The sequence below is a fragment of the Neomonachus schauinslandi genome, chromosome 4 (genome assembly GCF_002201575.2).
Source record: "Neomonachus schauinslandi chromosome 4, ASM220157v2, whole genome shotgun sequence".
In the NCBI taxonomy this organism is placed as follows: Eukaryota; Metazoa; Chordata; class Mammalia; order Carnivora; family Phocidae; genus Neomonachus; species Neomonachus schauinslandi.
In genome coordinates, this window is record NC_058406.1 from 141,280,430 (window position 1) to 141,292,789 (window position 12,360).

A 12,360-nucleotide genomic window follows, 5' to 3' on the forward strand; every position below is an offset into this window, starting at 1 on the left:
TGTTTAACCAAAAGACATTCTAATTTTCATGCTATGTTGAGTATAAATATAAATTCAAGGCAGCCAAACTATCCATTTCCAAATAAGAATGTGTACCTACACTCATTAAAAATCATCTGGAAATGTGTATTATTAGCAAATGAGTAAGAAATTTTCACTAGTATAAAATTCCTGCTTTGTATAAAAGCCACACTGGCCATTCAAGTATTTTGAGGTTTTTTTTTTTCCCCTATAGTTTTATATTTGTACTTAAAATGATGAATTTAGACTTGAAATTATATTAAAGGAAAATTAAAAGTCACTTCTACCTATAGGGCATTTTTCGAGTGTGCATGTAAATAGCAAAGTGTCCATCTGCAGATCCACCATCAACACTCTTTCTCTCTCTCTACTCTAAGGAAACAGCTCATGCTTACTAGGGTTTTAGAGTACAATTAACACTCCAAAGGAGAAGCAATACCAGATTTCCTTCAGTTTGTGCCAGTTTGCAAGTTAAAGGTCAAAGGGCAAAGACATAGAACAGGACTCTTCAAGGAAAATTTCACAGAAGACAATGTTTAAGTTGTTGTTAATGACAGTCAACAGATCAATAATCAAGTTCAAGGCAAGCTGTTCATTGTTTCAAAAGCTAATCCCCTCAAAAGCTGGCTTTCACACAAAGCCAATGTCTGACTCATGGGGTGCATTCCGTCTGACCATCTCTAATAAGTTCACAGCCCAGTGGCTGTAAAGCCTTTCACTGCAAGAAGCAGCTCCTAAAAATCAATAAAGAGGTCTGTCAGTTGCTGACTTTTCTCTAGGAAAAAAATATTGATACAAACCTGCTCTGCAGGTCACATGAAAATGACAATACTGCTGTTAGGACAAATTACACTCAACAATGAAATGCTTTGGTGGTCTCTTGGCTCTGTCAGTGATCAAATGGATGGCTAAATGCCAGAAGCCACACTAACCCTTTGAGAACTATGGTTGACATGCAATAAGTAATGTACTGGAGGATATTCATGCAATCTCAGAGTCATCATTTTAAGTCATTTTTAAAATGGCAATGCTAACTGCATGTACCAAGGCAAATTGAATTTTCATGCAATGGATTTTAAAACAAATTCAATATGTCTAAGGAAAAAAAGACTTAGGCTATTATAATCAGTTCTTCAAATAAAATTTCACTCTTACATTTTCTTAATAAAATACCTTTTTATTTGCCAGAAAAATTTTTGGCAAGTAACATTTCTGTTTACTATAAACGCATTTATGTAGTACCGCAAATTGCTTAAAAATTACATGGGGTTATAGGATATCTGTTTTAAAAACCTGAACTTCTTGAACCTGTGCCTGTTTTTACCATTGCCCAGTTCTATAATTTACTAGATAGCAAGACTGACAATCCTAAGACTCTGAAAGCTGGTCTGATAGTTCTCAAAGGGTTACACCAATGTATTACTAGTGTCACATATCCTTGTAAAATAACTGTCACTTTAAACCACTTTAGAGACATACTGCTTCTTGCTCTTAATGAATATTCCTGACAGACCCATGAAAGGCCTGGGGCAATGGCCTAATACAACTTGGGGAGATTATCACAATGATATAGGGTCAGGTGGCAGGAAGGGGATTAGAAACACTTCAAAACAATCAAAAGGTCCTGTTTGAATATAGCTATGAATATAAATGTGATGAAACATTGAGGACATAGCTGAGAACAGCTGTATAAAACGAAAAATGGATGTATTATTAAGGCTGTTACTATATTGCAGATATTTTGGCCCCTTGTTTGTTGGAAAATGGCTGTCCCAACAGTCTAAAGTCCTGCATGTGTATTCCAGATCTCCCACCTGACAAAAATGAAGTGTAGGAGACTATCCATAGCAGTCAGAGAGCTATCTTCTTTGGAGACAAAGCTGTTTTGGGTCTTCACACTTTCCTGAAAGTTCAATTGTGGGTTTTTTGTTTAACCTTTTTTTCTTTGCTTTAAAGCAAAAAATTCATGGGTTTTTCCATTTTGCTTTTTTCCCCCAGATATGGGCTCAGACTTCAGAAGGAAAATAATATTAGAAACCTTTAAGAAGAATCTTTTCTTCTTTTTTTCCTCTTCTTTAGTTAATCCTGAAAATTTACTGGGCATTGAGCGTGCAGAGGAAAGGCCTAGAACTGAATGACAAAGAAAGACAAAGGACTGAAGAACGGCAGATACTGTGCATCATGGAAGCTTCCCCATGAGTGTATTTCCACTCATGTGCAGGACCAGCAACCCTCTGGGTTTGAAAGGTCAGCCCTGAATCAGGCTGCCACAAGCCTGCTCCTAGCTAGGAAACAGCATAACAGCTCTTGTCTTGAATCTCAAGTTACCACAAACTCCTGGAAAAGAAAGAAAGAAAAAAAACCCTACATCACACCCACTCTTGCATAGAGCGTTTACAGTACAGTATGTGGCGGGGTGTTCCTTTCCTCTTGAACTGGAACACAGTGTAAACCAATACAAGGAGGCATAAGGCCAAGATGCAGGGAATGACAATAGCTATGGCTTTCACAGTGCTGGCTGTGTTGTCCAGTTTGATGACAATGTCTACATCGTCTGGTGGGCTGTGTCCTTCTTTATCTCTGTCTGTTGGTCCATCACAGCCCATAAAATCCTTGAGGATGGATCTGGGATATCCAGGTTCTACTTTGAGTATCTGGTTGTTGAATTTCCAGTACTCCTTTCCTTTGTAGAAATACGTAAAGCCTAGAGGGGGAAACACACACACATAGGTACCACTTATTTTGAAAGTGTATATGTATAGAAATTCTTATTAACTTACATTAGGCTACTTTTTAAAAGATGTATTTATTTTTTTAAAGATTTTATTTATTTGACATAGAGCACAAGTAGGCAGAGCGGCAGGCAGAGGGAGAGGGAGAAGCAGGCTCTCTGCTGAGCAGGGAGCCCGATGTGGGGCTCGATCCCAGGATCCTGGGATCACGACCTGAGCCGAAGGCAGTCGCTTAACCAACTGAGCCACCCAGGCGCCCCTAAAAGATGTATTTTAAGGCCCTTCCATTTTGGTAGCAAGAAAACATTATCTTCAGCTTAGCGCTCTGTTGAAATAAATCTGGAGTTGTGCCCTCTAATGCTTATCTATGGAAAACTTCGCCAAGAGTCAAAATATCTATAGAGGACAGTTGAAAGATCATGCTGAACACATCTACTCCTAGTCTGGAAAGAGAGCTTTACCCTATTTCTTACTTGTAAGGTTGCAGTTTCAGATTTACCTATCAGGGTGATAATACCAACCTATACTGAAATATGCTGAAACAGCCTTATGAGTTGAAGCACTAGGTCCCCGCAGACTGCTGTTGAAGACATTGTACAATGCATTATGAGGAGGCCACTCCAGGAAACACCTCAGGGGAAATTTCTAATCATCTTAGTATTGGGAGCAGTTGTACTTAAACACTAGGTTTGCTTTTGTCATTTGGACAAGAAATCATAACAATTCATAAGTCATGAAACTATAGAGATGTTTTGTCTGCTAGGAATCTTAATAAGTAAATAGGTATTTAGGGTATTTTCTGCACTAACCTTGTTTCTGACTCTAGATCATACCCATTTTGTCCCTACTCCTTTTGCCCTTTTCACTTAACATTCTTATTTACTTATATAATAAAGGATTAATAGACTATAAATAAATCTATAATTCTGACTTTAATAGTTCCAACTAACATATTCCATGGGGGAGGATGTAGTATGTGGAAGGTTCATGTAACTAGCAATACATATGACTTATGTTTCAAAATTATGGATGCAGATAATAGACTTTGAAAGCTTGTGACAAACTACAAATATGTGTGTTTTTCTTAGGACTATTCCCTAAATTGTTGTTTTTGTTGGGAGAAAAAAAAAGTTTTTCTTTTCATCCAGAGCTTCTTCATGTCAAGTTTCTTTGTGACTGCACTCATTGGACTTAATTCCTGCTTTGAGACAAACTTCAAGAAACCAAGAAGAAATATTTTAATGTTATCATTACTTAAAAACTATATTTTGGGAGCTATTTTGAATAGTATGCCTACTTTAGGGTTAGTAATCATTAATGAGGGTTTTCTTTATCCTGTATTATTAAACACTTATTATGGAAGAAGTATTGTGTTTAAAGCTCAGTAAAGACATATTTTAATCCTCATAACCACTCTGTCAAGTAGAATTATTTACCTATACTTTTCAGGCAAAGATACTGAGGCTTAGAGATAAGATAATATATCTAAGTCCTGGTGAAAGCAGAATTTAAATCTTGATCTAGTTCTAGACCTGAACACTTAATGATTTTTCTAAAAACCGTGTCCTTTAACAAACGCTTCCTGATTAAACATCACAGGCTGTGATAGGTAAAACCCATACAACAAAAAACTGACACCTTTCAAAAAACTTCATCTAGGCTAGACCATCACTTCAGGTCACTTCATTTTGGAAATCATTCTGTTCAATGCCATAAAAATCTGCTGTTGCTTTTCATTTCGAAGGGCAGTTTTGCAATCAGAGTAACATGCCAAGTGAAAACAGGTGATGTAGATTCAAATATTTCAGCAGGGAGCTGGTATTTGATCACACTAATGAAATCCAATGTAATTACTCAACAAGCTTGGATGAAGAAATGTTGAGGACTTGCCAAATAATAGTACATTAGACAATCACTGTTGAATAATGGCATTGATTTAGAATTAAACAGACCTTCAAAACAGGTGAACATACTTCTTATATTTATAAACTGGAAACCAACAGCTGGAAGGGTCCTCATCTTTAATTTTTAGTCAAAGCTAATTACTGTGAACCTACTTGGTACCGTACAAAAGTTCACAAGTTTCCATTTTCATATTTATGCAGGCCAAATTTTATAGTAGCACACTCCATATACAGGAGTAGAATTGTAGTTTACTGAATATACTTGTTAGAGATAACAAGTCTAGTCAGCAGAAGTTAAATAATAAAAGTATTTGAAAATAAGTGCCCTGCAATAGAAATCTGTCAAACCTTAATCCCACAATATTCATCTCATTCAGTAATGAGAAATATGAAATAGCCATTGGTGGAAGAAATGTTTATGTACTCATTTTTTTTTCCTTTTTAAAAATAGCTTTGATGATATACTCTTGTAGATGTTATGCTTATTAAGAATAGCAACTTCAGATGAATTCTTACCCGAATTATTACTTTTTGAGAAATCCTGAGAAGGAATTCAGGGGGGCTGTAATGTATTATGTGATCACTTTTTTTCTCCGATATTTGACCAGATTTTACTGGTGACTTTTCTATTGTGTAGTCCTAAAATGTAATGAGACACTGTCCATCATAATTGTCTTGTTCTAACTTACTAGATGTCCCTGGATGACAATGTCTGTGTGTTCTCTGTCTTCCACTTTTATATGTTTATTAGTAAGAAGTTAATTAGTATTTAATAAATGTGAATGAATAAACTGACTCTTGTGGAAATATGTGTTTAAATCACACTTGTACATTTTAACAGAATGAGAGTGGGGAGTAGGGACTACAGCAAATCAACAGAATCAAGAGTCAAAACTAATTTAATAGGTGAAAATAGTCAAAACTATTTTAACAGCAATCAGCAAGATGAAAGGCAACAGTTTGAAAAGTAGAGTCTTGTATTTGCCTTAAGATTGCATTTTCTAAAGAGGGAATATAGAATACCTAGGTGGTATGGCTTGACAGCAATTAACAGAAACAATTTGAAGGAGAGGGAATGAAGCAATTCTTTACTACAACTTTAGTATATGTTAAAAACTCACTGTTGCTTAAAACATGGTCAAATAATGAGTGCTAAGAAGAAATCATTCCACTATATTCTGCATGAGTCAGATCTCATTTAGATTGTTGTATTTTCAAGGATTAAAAGTAAAGAGAAAAATGAAAAATACTTAAGATGGTTTTACAGGTGAAAAGCAGGAGGATGATGGCTCAGGAAGCTACATTCTGAGAAAGCCTGGATTTGTGTAGTATGACAAGATGAAAAATTTAACCAGACATGACAGATAATCAGTTACTTTAATGATATACTGTAGAGAAAGGTGTTAACTTTTCCTCTTTGGAGATAGTGCATTACAGCACATTCAGTAGGGCTAGATTGTTCTAGTTTCAAACCTCAAATATATAATCTTACCTTTTTTATGATTATGAATAAGTTACTTAAACTAACTGATGCCAACTTCCTCATTTATATATAATAATAAATGACATAAAAAGGTATTTATGTTGGACAATTAAATTAGATAATGACTTTATGTAGTATATCTGATATATGATAGGCATTCAATAAATAGCACAAGAATTCATATTTCATTTGTAAAGATGGCAGAATTAATAGCAGTAGGTGTATATGGAGGCACATTCCACTTTAATATGAAAAATACCCTTCAAAATTCTATAGCTGAGTTGCTGAATTTGTGGACTTCCATTTGTTTGTTTAAGATTATCACTAGGAGAAGATTCCAAGGAAGAAATTCCTGTATCAATAGAAGGATAGACCAGAGAAAACCTTCAGTGTTCAATCATCTCCAACTTTATGACTATCAAATTTCATGTGTATAGAGTTACAGGGGATTACTCTGAGTCAAAATATAAATATAAATGCATTTACTTAGTAATTTGAACTTGTTATCTTTCATACACAAACCTAAGGGAAGAAATTGTGTAAAGTATGAATTTAAGGTAAAAAGCTACAAGCATGAAATTTGTAGATAATAAAAAGTGGAGAATTTGCTGTTGATAGACCAAAGCCTTCCAGATTCTTTGATATTGCTATTGTACAGAACAAGGGTTTGAGACAGATGAGAGATCGCCTCCAGGGAGGGAATTTTTAGAATAATGGGAGGGATAAAATTATTTATACAACTAATATTTATTGAATGTTTAGTATGTGACTGCCTTCAAACAGTTTGCACTAGAGGGGATAATGAGCATATAAGCTGATCATTGTAATATGAGATTTGAGTACAAGGGATAGGGTAATCACAAAAGGATATTCAAGGAGAATATTCTGAAAGATGAAAAGTGAGCTCAGTGTTGAGGGATATCAAACAGGGGGCTGGAAAGGATCCGGAAAGGTCCAGAAGACATAGATATATTGCAGTTTCATCTGCAGTTTGTATTCATTTGTAAGCATTGATTTTCCCAAAATGCTTCATTTGTCAGTATTTTACAAAGTTATTTTTTGCTATGTGAAAATAAATCATGAAATTCTGAATATAAGAAAACTGTTATTTTTTTTTTCTTTTGTAATTGACCCGTGAGGTGGGAAGATCTTGGGGAAATGCTCTTGGAAATATGATCTTGGAAGTCTCAGTCCTGTTTTGTACAACACATAAAATTTTCACTTTTGTGAAAATTGATGGTATTTTGTTAATTGTATTAATATAACATAAAGAGAATACAATTACATAGTCTAATTTAAAAATTTTGATATGTTGCTTCATAGCTGTTCAGAAACTATTTATGAAAGAGTTGATTCAGTTTAGAATATACTTCTCGGCACAATTTCACTGATTTATATTGAATGAGTATTATTAAATATTCAGATGGAAAAGAATATGAAATATCATGGGGCAAGGGTAGCAAGATTTTTTTTGTTATTTTTATATAAATATGATTTATTCCCAGAGAATCTAAATCAAATCTCAGATATTAGTGGCCTTGTATATAGAAACAGGGAAAATGAAAACCATTAATGTGGTAAGGAATTAAGATTATGTGTATTATGTCTACTTTTTCAATCTTTTGAAACAATTTATTACTTATTTTAAAAGTTATTTTTATCTTAAAAGATAAACTCAGGTTAGAAAATTAATAAAATAAAGACAAGAAATAAGAAACTGTTACCAAACTTCCTAGAGTTAATAACACTGCAATAGATCTTGGTTGAATTTTCTTTGCACTATTTTTGTACGGAATGTGATAACTTTTATTGAAGACAGTCTAGAGCAGTGCTAAGACTTCTGTAAATATTAGCTAGAGTTGGTTTTATCTGGGCTTTAATAACCCCTTTATTCTAACCTCAAGAAATCTCCTCCCTCTAGTTTCTTCCTTGGTGACACCTATAATTTGTAGGGGTTATCTCAATTTTCTGCCTCCATGTGATCATTTTTCACTTTTTTTTTTTTTTTTTCATTTCTTGGTCCTTTTCATCCTCATCTGCATAGTTGGGAGTTTTGGGCCCTATTTTGATCTGATTAATTGCCTCCAATGTGACTGCAGTGTTACTTCCTTCATTTTCTTATTGATATCCTTTTGACAGATATGTTTTCTTCTTTATCTGTCCTCTTCTATGGATTTTTGCTTTTAAACACATACAGGCTCTGTATCTTAACTTGGTCCTTTAATTTTCTGAACCAATAGAATATACACAAAATCTATTAATTCTCTACAAGTGCTATGATCAGGGCTTCAAGGTTCTTTTTGACTTTGCCTCTCCCTACAGCATGTTACTTGTGGGGCACTATCATACAGAATGTAGTATGTGATTTCATATAACAAGGGTCAAAATACAGTTTGTGTACTTTGACTTTTCTGACTGGTGTTTATTGGTCCTGGGTCACAGTTCCTTCAGGTTTACACTCAGTGTATAGTTGTCTTAAACTCTGGCAAGATGCTGATCGTTAATTATAATCTTCAATGATGGTGTTTATTTTTCATTTTCCTATTTCTTCAGTTAACTTTTTTGTTCTTTCCTCACCTGATATATTTAATTTTGTTTTTGCAAATGATGTTTACTTTATTCTTATTGCATATGTTATAGACTTCATGCTATTGAGGACCAGTATGGTATGTAATTTTCTTATGGTTCCTATTATAAATCATTTGATGGATCAGGTATGTTTTTTCTATGTATTTCAGAATGATTTCTTTCCTTTGTTCTGGAATATTGTGTATAAATCCTATTTTGAATTATTATTATGGTTTATTCCTATTTACTGCTTTCTGAATGAGGAGAGAAATGTTGAGACTTTACATATGCCAACAGATAGGAGTATATGGGTTTTCCCTCACTTGGCTAACATTCCACTTAGGATCTGGCTGAAACTCAAATCTTGAGATGGAGAGCAAGGAACGTGGGCAGCTCTCTGCTCTGCTTCTGGCTATTAAGCAATCATACAGTCACTTAGCCTGATTGTATTCAGTTGGGATCTTCCCTGTTTGCTGATACATGAAAAATTAAAATCTTCAATGTGCACAATTGCCAGGTGTCTTTGTGTCTCAGCCCACACTTACAACATACCTTCCTTGTGACCAGCTCCTGTCCTTATGTATGTCTGTTACTAACTTTATAGGAATTTTAATAGAAAAATAGGTGATGTTACTTTGAAGGTATCCACACCCACCATTTTTAAAATTGCCTTTATTTTTTTCCCATAAACTAAAATAAGCTGAGGTTAAAAAACATCTAGAGCATAATATTAAACATAAATCTAGGATGGAAAGTTCATGTAAATATAATACATTATAGCCCTAGTGTGGTACTCCCTAATGATTTAATTTAACATAATGAAAAATTAGAATTCATTGTTGAAATATTTAGTAAACTCATGAAAAATATAATGCACATGCTGCATACCATTTTCTTTGTGCACAAAGGCTCCTTGAGGAGATTCAGGGATACCTTTCCAGACCGTGATTGGTTTGGGATAGCCAGGATCCATGGTCTTCATTTCTTCACTGTATCTCCAATACCTAAAAAGGATAATAAACAAAACAAAACAAAAAACACGTGCGTAGGGAAGGAAATTATGTATACACAGTAATAGCTAACATTCATTAAATCCTTGCTCTATGCTATCTGTTAATGATTTACAGGACTGATTAAAAATGCTAGAAAGACATTGGACACAAACAGCATTCATTCTGTTTCCTTTCTTGCACATGTTAAAAGTGGGTATTGTTATTGTATATTTATTCAGTCTGCTAAAATTAATTTAAAAATTCTAGCTAAATACATTGTGTTTGCTAAATATATTTACGATTCAAAAAGGTATCACCAACCTATGGATAAATAAGAGGTTTCATGACTTTTTATAAATCTTTCTTTTTTTTAAAATTTTTTGAAGACTTTATTTATTTATTGGAGAGAAAGAGCAAAAGCAGGGGGGAGCGGCAGGCAGAGGGAGAAGCAGGCTCCCTTGCTGAGCAAGGAGCCCGATGCGGGGCTCGATCCCAGGACCCTGAGACCATGACCTGAGCCGAAGGCAGACACCCAACCGACTGAGCCACCCAGGCGCTCTTTTATAAATCTTTCTTAGGCAGCAGAGCACTTTTGTTTTTTTGGAATCATCTTTAGCAGAATCTTGATTCATTTATTCATTCACTTATTCATTTAAGAAATATTTACTGAGTACCTTTTATGTTCCTAGCATATTTTAGGTATCAGAGATATAACTTTGAACAAAACAGATATTCTCCAGCTCTCATCAGTCTTGTATTTTAGGATATGTACGGATTATAGATAATAAAACAATTTATTAGTAAATACATACTGTGATAGGAGGTGGTGAGATTAAGAAAACAAGCAGTTAAAGTTAGCTAGGAATATGGAGAAGCAATTTTAATTAGTGGACAGAGAGGTCCTTTCTTTATCAGACATTTGAGCAGAAAGAAGTGAGGTACAACATTTATAGTTTTTGGGAGAAATACTTTCCAGGTAGAGGAACTAGTTAATGAAAGTTACTGTGGCAAGCACAAACTTGGAGTACGTAAGCATCCACAAAGAGGTTGGGGTGACTAGTTTATTCTCATAAACTAAAATAAGCTGAGGTTAACATATGGAAGAAAAGGTCAGAGTGGGAACCAGAGTCTAAGATTAGATAGACCTTTATACAATAGCAAAGCCTCTGGTTTTCCACTAAGGGATATGTGAAGCCAACACAGATTTTGAGCAGGGGAGCTTCAAGATATGGCTTATGTTTGAAAGGAACATGCTGGCTGCTGTGAGTTAAATAGACTTAAGGAGGTAAAAATAGAAGCAAGGATACCAATTAGGATGTCACTGCAATAACCTTGAACTAGAATGTAAGCTGTAGAGTTAATGATAATTCAAGAGATTGAGATTGGGATATATTTTGAAGGAAAATCCCAAAGAGCTTACTAATGGATTGAATGCAGGATGCGAGAGAAGGAAGTTGAGCATAACTCAAGAATTTGGGGCCTGAACATGTGGAAGAATAATGTTGCCATTCAGTAAGATAAAGAAATGGGGGAAGGTAAGTTGGGTTGGTTTGAAGAATCATGAGTTTGATTTTAGATATGTGAATTTCAGGTACCTGCAAGACATCAAAGTGAAGAATTGTTGATGAGGCAATTGGGTATATTGTAGACTTCAGGGCAGGTCTTGACTGGAGTCCTTAGTGTATAGATAGGAGAACAAATAAAAGGAAAACCTGCCAAGAGTCAGAACACTCAGAACCCCATGCCTTCACAGGGTGGCCCATGAGCCACTCTCACAGAACTGCTAGACATCCAATGAATAAACTGTAATCAGACCTACTTTGGATCACTCATTATTATTTAAAATGTTCTAAGAATTAAATGAGTTTATGTCTTGAATGTTCAAAAGGAATGACAAAACTGGGGTGAAACCATAGACAGTTTCCTGTATATTGCATACTTTAAGGCAGGCATATGATCTATGCATTATCTATCTCATTTAATCACAACAAACATATGAGATAGTCATCATTGTCCCCTTTTAAGAGAGGAGAATTCTAAGAGGACAATGAGGGTTAGATTTATAACCAGTTCTATCTGATTTTAACAGTTCCTATTCTTGGGGCACCTGGGTGGCTCAGTTGGTTGTGTCTGCCTTCGGCTCAGGTCCTGAGATTGAGCCCCACATCGGGCTCCCTGCTCAGTCGGGAGCCTACTTCTCCTTCTCCCTCTGCTGCTCCCCCTGCTTGTGCTCTCTCTCTGTCAAATAAATAAATAAAATCTTTTTTTTTTTTTAAAAGTCCCTACTCTTTCCTCTGTGCACACCAAATATGTTTTCCAAATTTAAATTTATGTAACAACCTTTTGTCTTTTTTCCCACTAAACATCTCTTAACATCTGCTAAAGCTAGTGTTTTACCAACACAGGTTTGGGAAGTGACATACTTAATGCATTATCTTGGGATTAGGCACTTTGGCTGAAATCAGAAAAAAATAGTTTTTATGGTCTTTTCTGGATTTTTTTTATTCTAGGCCTACGGAAGATTCTTTATCTACAGAATTGTGGGGTTTTGTACATTAGGTTTTGCTATAATTCCCTAGAAATATCCACTCAAGTAACATTGGAATATTAGCAACTCTTCCATTTTCAGTGTTTAAATGGAAAAGAGAAAAATATTGTTT

The 12,360-nt window shown here is 34.9% G+C and overlaps 1 protein-coding gene across 1 annotated transcript in view; it reads right to left on the minus strand.

The window, feature by feature from the left end:
• Nucleotides 1-2,262: 2,262 nt before the first annotated feature.
• MMP16 (matrix metallopeptidase 16) overlaps nucleotides 2,263-12,360 on the minus strand; it is a 272,184-nt gene continuing 262,086 nt past the window's right edge. Inside the window, exons 9-10 of the mRNA XM_021688358.1 lie at nucleotides 9,597-9,712; nucleotides 2,263-2,725 (exon numbers count right to left, since the gene is read on the minus strand). Of these exons, the coding sequence (XP_021544033.1) occupies nucleotides 2,391-2,725; nucleotides 9,597-9,712 (451 nt within the window). The 3' untranslated portion in view covers nucleotides 2,263-2,390. The remainder of the gene's footprint in view (nucleotides 2,726-9,596; nucleotides 9,713-12,360) is intronic.